The sequence below is a fragment of the Eulemur rufifrons genome, chromosome 2, assembly GCF_041146395.1.
Source record: "Eulemur rufifrons isolate Redbay chromosome 2, OSU_ERuf_1, whole genome shotgun sequence".
Taxonomy (NCBI): domain Eukaryota; kingdom Metazoa; phylum Chordata; class Mammalia; order Primates; family Lemuridae; genus Eulemur; species Eulemur rufifrons.
In genome coordinates, this window is record NC_090984.1 from 87,282,851 (window position 1) to 87,301,608 (window position 18,758).

General features: G+C 36.6%; 1 protein-coding gene across 1 annotated transcript; it reads left to right on the plus strand.

Annotated features, from left to right (window-relative positions):
- The first annotated feature begins 306 nt into the window (after window positions 1-306).
- NAA30 (N-alpha-acetyltransferase 30, NatC catalytic subunit) lies at window positions 307-17,139 on the plus strand. The gene is made up of 5 exons (XM_069464978.1): window positions 307-439; window positions 706-1,471; window positions 6,621-6,744; window positions 8,626-8,681; window positions 16,148-17,139. Exons 2-5 carry the CDS (start codon window positions 707-709, stop codon window positions 16,283-16,285), a joined length of 1,083 nt encoding a protein of 360 aa, XP_069321079.1. The 5' UTR covers window positions 307-439; window position 706; the 3' UTR covers window positions 16,286-17,139.
- The last annotated feature ends 1,619 nt before the right edge of the window (window positions 17,140-18,758 follow it).

Sequence of the window (18,758 nt, forward strand, 5' to 3'; positions counted from 1 at the left end):
GGGGCAGCGAGCGTCGGCCTGTTCCATCCCTGCCTGGCCCCGCGTGGCAAGCTGCGCAGGTTGAGGAGCCCCCAAAGCCGAGGAGAGGGGGTTGGGAGCCGGTGACTCCAAAGCCCTGTGCAACTTCCCGGCTCCATAACCCCACCCATTAGCACGCGGCCTCCCGTGAAGCCCGCAGGACGCACCTTGGTCCCCGCCCCTCAACAGGTCACCTCCCTCCACGCCCCTTTGCCTTGGCCCCGGCAGCCGGCAGGCAGGGAAGTGTCGTAAAGCCAGGCCCAGGAAACTTTACCCGGGGTAACAGCCGAGGCGCTTTACGGCGACGGCGGCTAAGTGTGAGCCTTGGTGGCGGTGGACGCGGCCGCTTTGGTGAAGGAGGCGGCGGCGGCGGTGGCTGAGGAAGAGGAGTGGCGGCAGCGGCGGCGGGGACCGGTGCGGGGTGAGCCGCGAGGAGGGGACGGGGAGGGGCCGCGGGTGACAGGGCTAGCGGATGGGCCCGGGCGGAGGGGGACGGTGGCCGGCTGAGCAGCTGGGAGGCGCTGAAGAGCGAGGGGGGGCGGCGCGAAATTGGGGGGCCAGCTCCGTGAGGGACGGTTTCTGTCTTTGTTCCCCCCCCCATCTGCCGGTCCCTACCCGCCGCCCCCTCTTCTCCGAGCTTGTCCGTCGGGTCTCATGGCCTCCCCTCTCGGTCTGTGTCGCTTCTAGGATGGCGGAGGTACCGCCTGGGCCTAGCAGCCTCCTCCCACCACCAGCACCTCCGGCCCCGGCGGCGGCCGAGCCCCGCTGCCCCTTCCCGGTGGGGGCCGCCCTTGCCTGCTGCAGCGAGGACGAGGAGGACGACGAGGAGCATGAAGGCGGCGGCGGCAGGAGCCCAGCGGGCGGCCAGCCGACGGCGGCGGCCAAGGGGCATACGTGCCTCCGTTGCCCTCAGCCGTCGCAGGAGCAGCAGCAGCTAAACGGATTGATTAGCCCCGAACTGCGGCACCTCCGGGCGGCCGCTTCCCTCAAGAGCAAGGTCCTGAGTGCAGCCGAGGCGGCCGCGACCACGGCCACCCCCGATGGGGGCCCCAGAGCGACTGCAACAAAAGGAGCCGGGGTGCACTCGGGCGAGAGGCCCTCTCATTCCCTCCCCAATAATGCAAGAACTGCGGTCCCCAGCCCGGCAGAGGCAGCGGCGGCGAGCGATACCGCGGCGGCCCGCAATGGACTAGATGAGGGCACCGAGCAGGAGGAGGAGGAAGACGAGCAGGTGCGGCTGCTGTCTTCGTCCCTCACTGCCGGCTGCAGTTTAAGAAGCCTCTCGGGCAGGGAGGTTGAGCCTGGGGAGGATCGGACGATACGATATGTCCGATATGAATCTGAGCTACAAATGCCGGATATCATGAGACTGATCACCAAAGATCTGTCAGAACCCTACTCCATTTATACCTATAGATATTTTATCCACAACTGGCCACAGCTGTGCTTCTTGGTAAGTGGGAGGAATGAAAAGAGGGTGAACCCAGCAGATATCCAGGCCGTGCAGGGCAGGGAGTGTGAGGGCCAAGTAGGTGGCAATGGATGTATCCTGCACTTCATAGTACTTTACATGATGTACATTGCGTTGTGTACATTCCTAGTTATTTAACGAAACTGTTTTGAAGGTCTGACTTCATGATCCGGGTTAACTTGGTACTAATGTAAATGCAGCAAGCCTGTATGATGCAAGTTTCATTGGCAGGCAGTTGGGGGGGGGGGTCTTGTGTCGTGTTTACTTTAGGTTATAATCACGTTTAACCGTCTTTACCCGTCTTCATCCTCAAAGCACTTTGCAATCATTTAATTTGAACATGGTTCTGTTCAGATACAGGCCTTATTAATCTGTCAATTACAGCCATAATCAAGGGAAGAGTGTATGCATAAACATGTTTTGGTGAACATGATTGTCAGTAAACTTGCTGTGGCCACATTGGAGAATTAAATCTTACAAGCATGTTCAGTAATTATGGAGATTGTTTCCTTTTACTTCAACAGGACAATTAACAGTTGTAGCCAGCCTGCTTTCTGGTGCTCCATTGCAGAAGGCGCTACTAACACTTCTGGTGGCTGAAAGACTCCTGAAACTTGAACAAAATACCCTTTTGTGGAATGTAGAAAACTTAAGTGTGAGATTGTTACTAGTCTGATTTTTTATTTTTTTAAAGAAACGGGTAATAGATATGCCTAAACACTAGCAACACTGGCTGTGTTGGATATAATTGATAATTTTGTTACTTACATATAAGTAAAAAAACTATTGGAAAAGCTGAATAATTTTTTAAAAAAATTTACATAGCGTTGGCAGTGCTGGTAATTTCTTCACAATAATATTGACCAATTTCAGTCTGTATGAAACCTTTAACTTAAATATTGACTACAGGTGTATGCTGTGTATCATGTACTTGGCATATTGTTTCCGTTGAATTTTACTAAAGTTGACATGCTTTTAAGGAGTATTTTATGAAGAGAAAAGCCACCACTATTATGCATTATTTTAGCATTGACTTAGTTACACTTAGTAATGCTCTGCAGGGTGTTTTTTTGACTATACTTTAAAAATCTGTCTTTTTTAATTCTATACCCTGGTGGTAATCTGAAAATATAACCTGGGTATTGCATATAATGGTAATTCTGCTATTTTCTGTGTTAACCTTGCTAAACTTCTGTAGTAGGTTTGCTTAAACTATGGGTACTATTTTATATTCTAGAAAACTGCTTTTTCAGGATTCTAAACGTATCAAAATAGAAATTCTAAGATATGTGTGTGTCAATATGGGAAAATCATTTATAGCACTATTATAAATGCCATTTCAAATGCCATTGTAATTGCTAAAAATTGTAGACTGATTTAATTGTAAATTAACCCACAAAAGTAGATGATTGAGTCACATTTTAAATTGAAATAGATGTTTTTCTGTCAATTTTAGAAAATAGTTGTGTGTATGATAATCTAGCCAATTTTTGAGTCTTAATATTACCTAGGCCTTCTCAACTTCTCTGTCATTTTAGACTCTGATAAACTTAATGTTAGTAAACTTTAGTCTTGATTTTATATAGACCCCTCCTAATTCACCAACTAATTTATACTTTAGACTTTAATAGCCAAAATTTGTTTAACATTAAATTCTGAATATGTAGAAATTGAAATATGCACAAGTGGTTGACCTATAAGATTTACCGGTTCAAGTATGAATCTGGAGGTATAAAACAGTACTTAAAAAAGAATCAGAGGCCATTTAGAACTGGGGCCTTTATGTTGGCATATTTTTAAATTAAAATTTCCCATGGGAACTAAGTTTTTAAAAAATACAAGTGTGTCTTTTTACTTTAAATCATATCATTTTAGAACTGAAAGGGATCCTAGAGATAATCTAGCCCAATTTTTTTTAATTGAAAAAATATTAAGGAACCTCCAGATATTTAATATCAGAGAGGTAAAGCCAGAACCTAAATCTCTTGCCCTCTCATTATGATAACAAATATGAACCTGAAAAATGACATACCCTTGACTCATTTGGTGAAGATTATCGTGTCACCAAGTTACCTTCACCAAGGGGCAGTTGCCGTTACAAACATCAATCTCAAAGAGATTAGAAAGAAACCTCTAAAATGTTCCTGGTTTCCATGGGTAACCTTTAATGGGTCAAGTGGAATATATGGAGTTGAACCCTACAAAATTGCCAATACTTCATTGACTAACAAAAATGACAGTTTCTTATGATTCTTCCTAATAACTGAACAGATGTAAAAATAGCCAGGGGTCATGTCTCATGCCTGTAATCCCACTTACTTGGGAGGCTGAGGCCATACAATTGCTTGATCCTAGAAGTTCTAGGCTGCAGTGAGCTATGATTGGGTCACTGCACAGCCTGGACAACAGAGCAAGACCCCCATCTCTTAAAAAATTATATTAAATATAATTATATAAAATAAAAACAGAATACTGTACAAATGTGAGGCACTGTCAGTCACTCTGTTCTTAACCATTTTATCTTTACCTCTTTTGAGTTCATAGTATTTTCAAGTTGTTGGAGCCTTTTTGAAGTTCTTAAACTTAACTACCAGCAATGTAATATAGTACTTCCGTTTATTTGTTCTAAATTTAACTGTCTGGCTTCCTCTAGTTTTCTATTTGTAGTATTCTGGAATTTGGGAATCTCTCACACAATTTATATTTTTCATAGTTTTATAGACTGACACAAGCCTTTGGCCTTGTAGAGTTAAGTCTTAATCTTGCCTGGGATTTTTCAGTTCCCATCCTTGAAAAAACACATTTAATAGCTTGAGTTTCAGATGTATGTGCAGAGCTTGTATTTGGAAGAATTGTCAAGCAGTTTAGTGATTCTTTTAAGAGTACTATAGATACATATCAGCAGTTTGTCAGGAAAAAAATGCAGCTTTGGCCTTCCTCACTACCAAAATCACTTTAATAACAGTATATCATATATTGGACTTTTATATTTAGATAATGTGTACAACTGATTTTTGTTCCTACAGATTCATAATTAGGAAAAAAGTCTATGCATGAACTGTTATATTTTGTTTGCTTATTATTTCCATGCTCAAGGGATAAAGATTTGTTTGAAATTCTTGTACAATTTGAAAGTACTGTCCAGTTGTATTGTGTTTAGTGGTTTTAATTTCTTCCTTATTTTTGGATGACTTTATTAACTGTAAGGTATAGTTCTGTAGTTTTATATTAGATTTATGTAGATTTTTATTTCACACGAGCCTAGTTTAGGAGGTCAGACCAGAATTGTTTCTGGCTCTTTTGATATACCATTTGGTCTGTGATGATTTTATATATGTACACACATGTACACATATATTTGAAGTGAGTTATTTTCAAATCAGAAAATACTGTCAAAGTTGTTCAGTCAGGCAAGTTTTGTGAGTATTTCATGTCTTGATTCAGAGAGAAATTTCAGTTTTCAAAAGAATTTAAAAAAAGATTGTTGTGGATGAAAAAAATGGAAATAACTTCAGAGGTTTATTTATTGACTCAAAATAGTTTTAGAATGTGTGATAAAACAGAAATGAATTAGTGTGGGTTGTTGAATTTAATATCTACTCAAGATTTTTCTGACCTAGTTTAGGTTTGCATGAAATAGATTAGAATGGTCTTGCCTAAAAGATTTCTCCACAGTTTTTTTTTTTTTTTTGAAAAGGCTTTTAAATCAATTTACAGAATGACAGACTAAAAAAAGTCACAAGAAATTTAAAGTAAAATATATATTAAGTATAAATTGGACTTATTAATTTTTAACCCATTCCTGGGTTTTGTTATTGACATAGTTTCTTCTGGAAAGTTAATTTACAGAAAACAAAACTTGCTGACACATTATTAAACAATTGGAGATATTGCCCTATTTTTATTTACCAGAATACAGTATTACTAGAACTTTTCTTTGTGAGTGATGGAATTTTTGAAAAACATTTTCAGTGGTGACACTGGAAATCTTAATGAAAATGGGAGATGATTAGAATTTAACATGAAGCCTTTAGTACTGTGGAAAGCTGTCCATTTTTATTAAAATAGAAATCTCTGTAAAATCATTGTATTAGAGCTTTTGTTTTAATATAAAACTCTGATTTTGAACTATAGATATTCTAAGAACTTTATGACAGTGACCCACGCTGTCAGGAGTATGCTAAAAATGAGACCATCATATATTTACATATATTAACAAAAACCTCTTGGGTACATTCTCAGCAATAATACCTTATAAACAATACTGTTTTTGAAAAATTTTTATATTTTTTCCTGATCAAAATCTATCTCCCATTCAGGTATAAATATGTATTATATCTGGCTTTCACTAAAGCTTTATTATTAAATTTAAATTTATAAATTTAAACCTATACTCTGTTGATGGGCACGTTTTACAAGATTCTATCATATCCTACTGAATAGACTTTTTCTTTTAAATAATTTTGAGCAGGGCATGGGGGGTCATACCTGTAAACCCAGCAGTTTGGGAAGCCAAGGTGGGAGGTTCACTTGAGGCCAGGAGTTTGAGACCAGCCTGGGCAACATAGCAATACCTCATCTCTACAAAAAAATTTTTTTAAAAACTAGCCAGGTGTGGTGGTACACACCTTGTGAGGCTGAGATGGGAGGATTGCTTGAGCCCAGGAGTTTGAGGTTATAGTGAGCTATGATTGGGACACTGTACTCCAGCCTGGGTGACAGAGTGAGACCCTGTCTCTAAAAAAAAAAATAAGATAATTTTGTTCACATAGTCCTCCTTCCCGAAACTTATGTAGGTTTTTATTGCAAATAATTATAAGCACCTCATGTATAATCTTAGGAAGTACTTGAATGTTTACCCTGTGGAAATCTTGCCTTTTTCTCCCAGGCTTTGATAATAAACATAGGAAATTTATGTTCTAAAGAATATTGAGAGATTTTAAAACTAGAACATTTGGAGGAGTTATAGGATTTAGATGTCTGAAACATCTGCCATTGCTTTCTTACGAGAGTTTCCATTATCTCTTTTTTTTTCAAAAATGCTGACCAGTGGTTGGTTGCTGTTTTCTCTGGGTAATTGTGTAGTACCTGATGGCAATGTATGCTTCATAACTGTTTGTTTATTTTTAAGGCCATGGTGGGGGAGGAGTGTGTAGGTGCCATCGTTTGCAAGTTGGATATGCACAAAAAGATGTTCCGCAGAGGTTACATAGCCATGTTAGCCGTGGATTCCAAATACAGGAGAAATGGCATTGGTAAGAAAAATATTATTTTGCTAAAAGAATGCATCAGATATTTTCATTTTTGTGTTTTGAGACAAAAGACTTAAATGTAAATAAATAGAAATGAAAAACTAAAGGAAGAAAATCAAGGCTATTTTTTATTTCAAAATAATATTTTCAAAAGTTCTTAAAGTCGATTTTTATTATATTTTGTTTGAGAGATTATCTTTTTAACATGTACCAGATGATGAGTTTTCACCTCCAAACTTTTTTTTGGATAACATTTAAAAGATTCTGAATTATACTAGGTACTACAAGAAGTGCTGCAATTTTTAATAGCATTATGGGGGTTCTTGATCCCAGCCCTCAAGCAGTTTCTATACTTGGGTTAAGTAGACCTAATCAAACCAAAATGATGGAGAAATTATTACTGTTACTTAGTGCTTGTACTCAAATATTATACTGCAATTCAAGGAGGACCAGGAGAGGACAATCTTATTATTTCTTACTATTCTCAAACTCATCTCTTTCTTGGGTCTGCCTTTCCTGGCATGTTTAGTTAATCTTATACTAGTGGTTTATAATGGTCATTAGAATCATCTGAGTGATTTAATAACCAATGTTTTAGCCCCTCCCTTGAGAATCTTGTTTGTCCTGTCAGAGGGTAGGGGTGAAGCTTCCCCAGGTGACTGTGATGTAAGCCTGGTTAAGAACCACTGCTCTAATATCTAGAACCTACTGTCTCTGTGTTCACAGTTTAGGATCAGGTAGACGCACACTTGGCTGAGCATGTCCAATTTTGGGATGTACTTTAGCTAAGTAAGTATTCATGAAAGAATGTTTGAGTCCTGTACCAGTATTTAATTATTAGCAGTTTTGTCACTTGTATCTTTTTTGCAAACCAGATGAATGTTCTTGTCCAGCCTAAGACTGTTTGACACAGTCCTAGATGTTACGAGAAATTATTAAAAGTAGATTTACTTAATATGTTAGGTTTAACCAACTTTCCTTACGGTGTTATTGCTTATGATTTTTAATGAATTGGGCTTGTTTTATAAACCAAGTTTGAGCTTTTGATGCATTAAAGAGAGCTGGTAAAGACTCATGATAAATAATAGGCAATTGTGTGGCTAGTTTGGAGGGCCAAAACCAGTGACTTTAGGGTTACATCCTGGCTTCCAGACATACTTTGGCCCATGAAATACATGCATAGTCATGTTTGTGGTTTGAAGACTAAGTGAGTTTTAAAATAAAAATTTGTATTTCTCTCTTAAAATTAGATTTGGCAGTTTTTTTCCCCTTTAATGTACCAGATATATCTAACTCTAAACTAGGACACATTTTGCTAGACATACATACCACTATCATTGGGAGTGCCAGACTTCATTGTGCCCAGGTTCATTATAAGGTTTGTAGGAACCAACCTAATCTCTTGGACCCACTGTGGGACGTAGTACTTCCAGTGAGACTGTCTTGTGCCCTGTGTCCAGGGGTTTAGAAGATCTTTGGCAAGATCAGCTCAGGTAAATGTAGTAAGTTTTGGCCAGCTCAGTGAATTCTTGGGTTGCTCTGGCCATGCCATATCTTGCCTTTTTCTTTCGCCCTTTCCTTCTACCTTTAAATGATAGAACAAATCTCTACTTGGGGCAAATAAGTACATGTGAGAAAAAGAAATATATCAGGAGATAGTTCTTTCAAGAAGAAACTTAAATTGTTAATGTGAATTCTTTTGGTCTCTCTTAGCTTATATTTAAGTTTTTTTCCCCACTTAGTTTGAGATAACCTGTGTATCTGCATTCAAAATAGAACCCAGCATTTGACATTTCTATGCTTATGAATATCATAATTTAGATATCTTTAAGAAATTAATTATAATATGTTTTTCCTTCATTAATACTCTGATCTGTATTCTAGGTACTAACTTGGTTAAGAAAGCTATATATGCCATGGTTGAAGGAGACTGTGATGAGGTAAGTCTTTCTAAATGTTAAATTCCTTTTATACTGGGCATTATTCTATTGGGCATTTTTATAAATATTTTATAATAATTGTACTGCAGATTTCATTGCAAACTATTATTACAGAAATGCAGCTTGTGGGGAAAATTATATGCCATTTAAAAACACATGGATTTTGACCTAGAACAATATTAAGATAATGGAAATAAAATTTCTTCAAAATGTGTCAGAGTGTAAAAGTGAAAATCTTAGGCATTTTCAGTAAAGAATTAGTATTCAGAGGCTTTGTTATCGTTTAAGTCATTTAAGGTAGCTCTTATTATAAACTCTGTTGTAATTTGTTTCCATAGTGGCCTTAGTGTCTCTCTGACACTTTTTTTTTCTAACCATGGGAAAACTGTCAGCCCATATGGAGAACATTTCACATTTGAAAAAAGTCTCTTGGCATTAAATAATAAGGTTGGGTAGGGGGAAGATAAGTACTTTTTAAGAGTAGAGCTATCTGTATATTAACCTTAAGAACATTTTCCCTCTTAAGCTTGTTTGTAAGGCCTGATGGCAGGAATAATTTCTTTGTATCCTGCAGCACTGTGCTTTTATATATGGTAGGTGCTCAATAAATATTGGTGGTGATTGGAAATGTTGACATTTACGGTTGCAGTATGGAAGGGAGCAAGTATAAACTAGAGAAGTGCATGTCTTTATTATAGCAATGGTGACTGAGGAGGAACAAAGTTGAACTAATAATTTTATGATCAATACCAGTGACAATTGTGTTTATTATTGGAGGGCAAATGAGAGTTCTCAAAATACATGAAATTAGGTAATTTTTCCCAACAGACTAACCTTAATAAGTAATTTGTTTTAGTAGCTTTTTTAAAAAGTAGGTTTTATTTGTACAAAATTTATACATGGCCATTAAACATTATATGTGTGCTTATATTTTTGTTAACAAAGTCCCTTGTATTGTCGTACTTTTCAACTCTTTATTCTTGTTTCTACCTATAGCTACTGTTAAATGTTTAATATGCATCCTCCCATTTTCTAAGCATACCTATATGCAAATGTATAACTTTTTAAAATACAAATGAAATCATAATTATCCTGCAATAATAATTGCTTTTTTCATTGAACAGTATCTCATGAACACTTTTCCATGTTAGAATATGAGATTTACTGCAGAGTATTCTCTCTCTCTCTCTTTTTTTTTTTTTTGGGTGGGGAACAGAGTCTCACTCAGTCTGTTGTCCTGAGTAGAGTGTGGTGGCGTCAGCCTAGCTCACAGCAACCTCAAACTCCTGGGCTCAAGCGATCCTCCTGCCTCAGCCTCCCGAGTATCTGGGACTACAGGCACATGCCATGACGCCTGGCTAATTTTTCTATTTTAGTAGAGATGAGGTCACTCATGTTCAGGCTGGTCTCAAACTCCTGAGCTCAGGTGATCTTCCCACCTCGGTCTCCCAGAAAGCTAAGATTACAGGCGTGAGCCACCGTGCCTGACATACTCCAGAGTATTCTCATGTTCCTTGTTCACATTAGTTTATTTTCTGACAGATCACACTACGTGTTAGTTTTATGAGAAGGCCAACAGACATGTTGGGTAGTGCAGTGAAGTCATCGTGGGATTTAAAGCTATCTAATTTTACTCAATAGATAATTCACAGGTGGCAAAGGATCTCACATTTTTCACAGCTTTTAATATTAAAAAGTAAAAGATGCAATAACCAACATCATTTACATAGCTGATAACTAAAATTTTCAGGAGAGTATTGGACTGAATATATTCTAATTATAAATCTATGTTTGGACCATAGCCACAGTTACGTAGTCAGCTCATCAAGAAGAGAAATCAGGCTTCAAAAAAGTTGCTTAACAGTTTGGAGAAATCTTTGGTATGGTAGACCATGTTTTGATCTACTACTGAGTAGAGAGTGGTTTCCAGTGAATAGAGGTGTTATAAGCAGGAAGTATTATGTTCCTGTGGTTAAAGCCTTTTCTGAGTTATCCTAAGTCACTACCTGTGAGGCAGGCTGTGTGCTTTGCTTTAACTGATTAAATCTTTAAATAGTATTGGCATTTCTTTGAAAGTTCTGAGCTGTAATATGGAGATTTTGATTATATTGTTTTAGTCACAAGGTTAAATTCTAAATTAGTGAATTTATGGGAGAAATACTCTTTTCCTTGTGGGCCTAAAAACCTGGTGTTGATTCATTTCTCTTTTGAAGCAATGAATGTAATCTTTAGACTGAAATGGGGTTAGCTTAATGAACTTTTTCCTGTTGTATGATTTTTAGAGACAGGGTCTCACTCCATCACTCAGTATTTTAGTTCAGTGATGCAGTCATAGCTCACTGTAACCTCAAACTCCAGGGCTCAAGGGATCCTCCTGCCTCAGCCTCCATAGCAGCTAGGACCACAGGTGCACACCAACCATGCCCAGCTAATTTTTAAAACATTTTTTTGTAGAGATGAGTTCTTGCTATGTAGCCCAGGCTGTTCTTGAACTCCTGGCCTCAAGTGATCCTCCTGCCTCGGACTCCCAAAGTGCTGGGATTACAGGCATAAGCCACTGTGCCTGGCCTATTGTAGAATTTTTAAATAGATTGTTCTTACAGTTTGAATACCTTTGCTTCTGGATTAGAGGACTTTTCCTTGGTTTAAAAAATTTTTGCTTATCTGCGTCTCACATTGTTCAGATAAAGAATTTGCTGTACGAAGGGACAGAGCTCTTATTTGCTCTTTGTAAGCCTTTTACTTACTCCTTTTGTTCAGTTTTAAACCATACCAGCAATAAATTCTTCTATCCCCTTTTCCCTTCTGACTTCTGATAGTGTGTTTGTTGCTTCTACTTCGTAATAATACCATCTCATCCTATTTGGTTTGGTTTCTACCCCTCCATTTCAGTAAAGCTACTTTCTCATTGCTAGATCTAATCGTTTTTCTGCTTATTAAAATGCTTGTTAGTCTTTAAGACCCAATTCAAATACCATCAACTCCTTTAAGTTTTCTTCTGGGCAAAATCAGTTGCATCTTTGTGTTGTGTTGTGTTGTGTTTTGTTTTGTTTTTTTACTTTCACTTTTGTAATACCTACTGCATTTAAATTCACTTGTTCAGTGTGTGTGTCTTAGCCACTGTGGAAGACAGAGATGCCTTTTCTTGTTTGTGGCTGTATTCTTAGTGCTTAGTGTGGCATTTGTGATAGAGTACCTGATTCATAAATATCTGTTTAATTATTAGTTCTGTGCTTCTAGCATGTTGTTTGTACCCCTCTCTCTGTTTTTAAGCACTTTGAATTTTGATCTGTATTATTATTAACTTTTCTTTCTCTGAACTTTCTGTAAATTTTCTAAGAACAGCAATTATCTTTATTTTTGTCTGTAGTAAGATTGTTTAAAAGGCATCTGCAGGGTTAACCAAGTTATTAAAATGCCTTTTGGTTAAAAAAAAAAAAAATGCAGAATGTATTTGTGACCTTGAGTCACATTTATATTGCTCTTGGTTGCTGCTTGTCCTTTTAAATTCAGTGTAAATTAAACTAAAGTTAGTAATCACAAAGTTGAAATGTAGGTCATGTTTTTGCCCAAATAATAATGCTATACCATCCTGGTCTGATAGATATTTTCATTTTGCCTTACTATGATTTTCCCAACTTTTTATATCAGAATTATACATGTTAAAACAACATAGCTAAAGATCTTTCTCATTTTCTATTAATACAGATTTGGAGCTGACTAAAAAATTATAGCATCAAAAAAAGAAACAACTGGATTTGTTGCTTCATGAATAAGGAGTGCATTACCCATTTGCCGATCTGGCTTGAATTTGATTATAACTCCCCAACATGCTCTGGCTGCCAGATGTGTAGTGGCTAGGAGAAGTATCTTGCTTTTCTGTTTTACATTAGGGGAAAGAGTAATATAAATACAAATAGCATGAATGAGTTATCTATTATGTAATTTTTAAGGTAGGATCTGTGTACCTAAAATAATAAACCTGCATGGTGGCCATTTACTTTTGTGTACTTTTCTGTGAAATAAATTATAATATGGACAAGTGATTGAGCCATATGATGAATAGTGCTTTACTTTTTAAGCTGTAGAAATTCTTGAAATCTTCATCTCTGAAAATTTCAAGGTTTTTTTTTTTTTCTTTGAAGGTATGATTACTATGATGTAAATAGCCAGAGCAAACTATGATCAGAGTAAATGGAATCAGAATACCTCAATGGAATTTAGGTGTCTAGTATGTATTCTTAAAACATTTTTAGTTGAAAATCATGTCATCTAGTTTTTGTATATTTACATTAAAAACATTTTTCCCATTGAAAAACCTTAATAAACATTACAGAAAACTTGGGAAATAGAAGGTTCACCTCTTAACCTTTGCAGCAAACACCTTTCTATTTTGGTGTTTTCTTTCCATTCTTTTTTTGATGCATATGTTTATTTTTAATAGGCAGTGTTTCTCTTCTGTAAATAATATACTCTGTGAGCTGTTGCAGACTGTTTACAATTTGCTGTTCAAACCCGGGACTTTCCCTACAACCCAATTTGTTTAACCTAATGCTACCTACTTTTAGCAATATAAAGGTAATGCAAAAGACATTTCAGTAAATTCTAGGCAGATAATTTAATAGCCTACTGTATTTGTACAATTAAAAGAATAAAATAGATCATATTAGCAATAATGACTAAACTACATCATTAGAAACCAAGGAAGTCTAAATTAGTTTTTGATTAAAATATATGCATGTAAGGGTAGACAGGTCCAATTGTTTTACCCCCCCACCCCCCAATAATGTAAAAGATGACTTTTTAGTGGCTTCCTATGTAATACTCCCATGATGTGGATTTAAAGAGTAGGTTTATAGTGAATTTCTTTCCAATATAAAACCAGATATGCTTTTAATAGGTTTATAAGAATTTAAGTGATTAAGTATTTAAAAATTGTGTCAAATAATACACTGTCCCTTTGTTTAGCAAATATGAGTGTGCCAGGAGAATCTTTGCATTTTAACTAGGTTAGTCCTTTGTGTAATTTTTTTCTATGTGATTGTGCTGTATTTCATTAATCTGTTAGGATGCAAACAAACCTGAATTCAACTCTTAACCATACATCAAGTGTATGTGTAGCTGTAGTTAGCCTCAGATGTGCTTTGAATATTTTAGATTGCTAAATATTAATGAGGGTGGACTTAGAATCCCCTTCATCTCGTCTTAAGTTTATTAGATCTCCCATTTGCTGCTTTGTTTTACAGTGGGAAATAATCTGTGGGAGGGCTTGGGAGGAGGTACATAGAGTAGTTACTGCTAAGCTCTAGTTCACGTTTGGACTCTGTTCTGTCCTTATTCTACTGGTAGCCTTGAGTTTCATTCATCTATAAAATGAAGCTAACCGCATCTATTTCATGGGGATAGTGTGAAAATAAAATGAAATAATAATGCATTCAAAATGCTTTACATTGCACATACTACAACTTCAGCAGATATTAGCTGTTATTTTTTTAAATTGTCTTTCTTTTTATTTCTGTGAAATCAATTCCAAGTTTTGAGTTATGGCAGTTATGGTGTTTCTTATATTAAATTTCTCTGATTTAACATTTTAGCTATAATTAGGTGCTGACCTAATAATAGAATTTCAGGAATTATCCAAGAGAATTGTTCAAAACTAAAAACTTGTGGTGTTCCAGACTATAGGATGACATACATTACTGAAAATTGATTTGTTTTTTTAAGAGCAGGGAGAAATTGTTGACTTTGAATTCTTATCTTAAACCAATTAGTTTGCTGTGCACCTATTATTTATGGTTTACCGAGGAACATGTTTACTTGATCCTAAACTATTAATTACTTGATTTTAGTTCTTTTAAAGGTTCAGATTTAGCATGTGATTTGCTTTGATGAGTTAATTGTATAGGTAATTGCCTTAAAATGATGCTTTCTTTTTAAGTACTCTGGTCATTTAAAAGCATGGCAATACTTTTAACATTTATTTAATGTTAAATGTATGTAATGTATGTATATAATGTGTGTAATGTAACAAATGCACTAAGGACACATTTTTAAAAAAAATTCAGTAGATTTAAGGGGTACAAGTGTTCTTTGTTACTTAGATGAATTGCATAATGCTGAAGTCAGGGCTTTTAGTGTACCCAACACCAGACTAGTGTGCATTGTACCCTATAAATAATTTTTATTCCTCACACTAAGCACACATTTAATTAACAAATATTTAAGAGCCTCTGGGTGTCAGGCAGTGTATTAGGTGCAGTGGAAACATCTGCGAAGAAAGTACACATAGGAGAGATGATATACTCATTAGGTATTTCACAGGAGCAGTGCAGCATTGTGGGGTAGTATAAAAGGTCCCTTTAAGATTGATTGTGAACTTTATCTTGAGGATAAAGGAGAGTCAATCAATGGGTTTAAGTTGGGAATTAGTAAGAGCATCACTCTAACTACAGTACTTTACTATACTGTAGAGCAGTGGTCCCCACCCTTTTTGGCACCAGGGACTGGTTTCATGGAAGACAGTTTTTCCATGGACGGTGGAGGAGGGGGTGAGGGAGGCGAAGCTCAGGCAGTGATGCGAGCAATGAGGAATGGCTGTAAATACAGATGAAGATGAAGCTTCACTCGCTTGCCCACTGCTTACCTCCTGCTGTGCAGCCTGGTTCCTAACAGGCCGTGGACAGGTACCTGTCCATGGCCCAGGGGTTGGGGACCGCAGCTGTAGAGAATAGACCTCTTGAGTTAGGAGGCTTTTGTAATTATAATGAGGGTTGATGGCAACTTGGAGTGGTGGTATCAGTGGAGATAGAAAGAAGAGGACCAGTTTGAGAGGGATTTAGGAGGAAGAATTGACAACACTCAGTGCTTGGATGTATATAGGCAGGTGGAGAGGCAAGAGGTTCAAAGATGACTCCAGGTTTCAGATTTGAGGCATTGGTGTGGTGGAATGGAGATCCTGTTTACTGAGATACAGAATGGTGGAGGAAGAGCAGTTTATGGGTTCAGTTTTAGATATGATAAGTTGAGGTATTGTCTTTTCTGTATTATTTACATCTGTTTGAATTCTTGTCACACTTTTTAATAGCTTGAGATAAAACAGGAAGAGACTCATATGCTTCTCTTGGGCCTTTGTTTAATAATACTTTGTCATTTCTCTCCCACTCCAAACACCTGAGGGTTATGACACACCAACAATAACTGTGGCTCACTCTGTTTATAATTTTCCATGAAGTAGGTTGAGAATCAATAGAAAAGGCAAGTAGAGCTATGTGTAGAAAAGTTGGGAAGATGGTGTAGAGGGTGTTTTGGTAGAGGAAGGTAGAAGTAAAAGAAAATCACACAGTATTGATAATTGAACAAATTAGTGTGCAGTGTTTTTTCCTTAATTATTTGATCTGATTGTTTACTTGGTAAGTGATTTTTCAAAGTATGTAATTATAACTTAGTTTTCTTTTATTTCTTTGAAGGTTGTTTTGGAAACAGAAATTACAAATAAGTCTGCTTTGAAACTTTATGAAAATCTTGGTTTTGTTCGAGATAAGAGGCTGTTCAGATACTATTTAAATGGAGTTGATGCACTGCGACTTAAACTATGGCTGCGTTGAGAAACTGACATCAAGGAACAACTTCCAACCGCACAGAATCGACCTTTGCATGCAATGCAATTTGTACAGAATTGCTTTGCAGGTGGATTTAGTATTTTTCATGCAGCTCTTATCTGTCAGTGTCTCATTGAGTGTCGCACAATATTTGTTGCACTTTGGCATGGCACATTTGTTCTGAATTAAAAGAGATTGTTTTAAACTTCAAGAGTTCTTTTGGTACCAACAAGATGTGCCAGTTGATAGCCAAGATTTGTTTGTTCATTTGCAAAGTCTGCTGACAATGTTATTTACACAGTGATCATTTTATCACAGAACCAGTAAGTGGAACATGATTTTCGTTCCTTAAAAAAGCCAATATGGATTGTAAAAGTCTCTAAGTATACTAACATTTCACACAAAACCTGCCCTAGTTTTCTGAAGGGAGTGAGTGAAACGCTTAAATTTTAGGTTTTTTTTCCAATATTAAATTTTCCATTCTTGAATATTGGTATCTCAGTGATTAGTGAATGAAAAAAATGTAGGGTGGGTTATGTCTTACAATGAGTAAAAATAACAATTAAATTGTGTCTGCCAGTGCCTGTGTAGATAAGTATATTTGTCTTCATCTCTAGTTTTTGAATGCATGCTGTTTTTCCATTAAGGCCTTTGCAAGCAAACTTTTGTTTTTATTTAAATTCTAAATTTGATAATAAATTATTGCAGATTTTTATAATTTGGATACTTTTTCCAGGTGAGTTACTTTAGAAGTCCCTTCTTTCCTTGCAATAAGTTGAATCTACTTAGAAAATTGAGAACTAGCTCAAAAGAGATGAGAAAAGTTGATGGAGCCAGGAATTGCTGGGTTTTGGATGCACTTTTTTTTTTTTTTTTTTTTTGAGAATGAGGGAATTTTGGAAAAGAATAGAAAATTAATGTAAATTGGTATGATTTTATTTAATCAAAATGATTGCTAAGCTGTGAAGAACAGCTTTTACAAAGTAGCTGGAATTTGTTTATCCCACTTGATTTGGATTCACATTGCTTCCATTTCTTAAAATGCTTCACTTTTGGTTCTTGGTCTTGGAAATAAATTTAAAGGTGTATTGTATCCATTTTAAGCTGCTTTTATTTTATTTTCACTTGTATGAGCAAATTCTTGGGGGAGCTTTGCTTTGTTCCTTCCAGAAAAACAAAAGGGGAAATGAGTATCTTTTTTGGTATGAGTTCTATGGGTTTTCTTAACAGCTACCATGTTTATTAGTTACGTTGTGTTTTGGCCAGTTAGTGCAATGTAACAAGTTTTAAAGTTAATTGCTTTCAGTTGAGTCAGTAAACCTGTGATGGATAATTTATTTAACCGGAAAACCTAGGTACCCATAAGAAAAAAGATTCATTCTCTGTGAAAAATGTTTGTAGGAATCTATATTGTTGTTGTTTCCATTTGAATATGCTTTACTTCTGCTCTAGGATTTGGTTTGAATTTTATTTTATGGCTCTAATTACTGTATTATTAAAAACCCTACCTCCATTAACAGTTGGTAAAGGCCCCTTTTCAGGAAAGTTTGTTGCTTCTCTCTCTCTTTTTTTTTTTTTTAAAGGAAAGCTGCTCCTTGCTCAGAATAGTGTTTTGAAAGTGAACGTGGTAACAAGTACTTTTAAAATAAAGATACACAATTTATATTTCAAAATAAAGACTTCCTGCTGATGGGATCATTTATAGTTCTTTATTTTTAAAGAAAACTTTTTCTTTCCATTTTATATTGCTCTTGAAAGTATAATGGGCAGAATACTGGTTATATTAAAAATAAGATGACCACACGGTACCCAGCTTTTCAGCTGACCATTTTGAGTATGTTTTTGGTCAAACTTCATTTGGGATATAGCATTTAGAAGAATACCAATCATAGTGATGCTTCTGTTGTTCTACTATGAAGGAAAAACTGAACTAATACATTATATTTATTTTATCTAATTTTATTTTACCCCTTTATATTTGACTTACTGGTTCATAGGTAATGGTTGATGAACATATATTCCCTTGACTCACTAATGGGAACAATTGTAAAGTAGATACATGCTGGGTTATTGGTTCAACCATTTTTATGCTTTTTTCAAGTTGTCAACAAAACCATCACTACTGACCTTTTCCCCCATACTTGCTGAGTTGACTGAATAGATTGGGCATTTGTAAACATGACCTTAACTAATGTGACTAAAAAGTCAAGTAGTTGCCCTATTGTTTTACTGGTGTATATTGAGTATCAGCGTATACCTTACATCTTTAATTGAGTATGCAAAAATTACATCTACTTAAGTAGATTAGAATTTTGACCTCTAGCATGATAACACCAATCTTAAAAGTCTCCAAGTTGATGTAGCATCAAACTTTAATTTACTTTTTGATTTAGGTTTTTATTTTTCTTATATAAGCTTAAAACAGTCCCATTTATAATTGATAGAGTGGGTTCACTTGGCTAAAACTGAGCAAAATCGG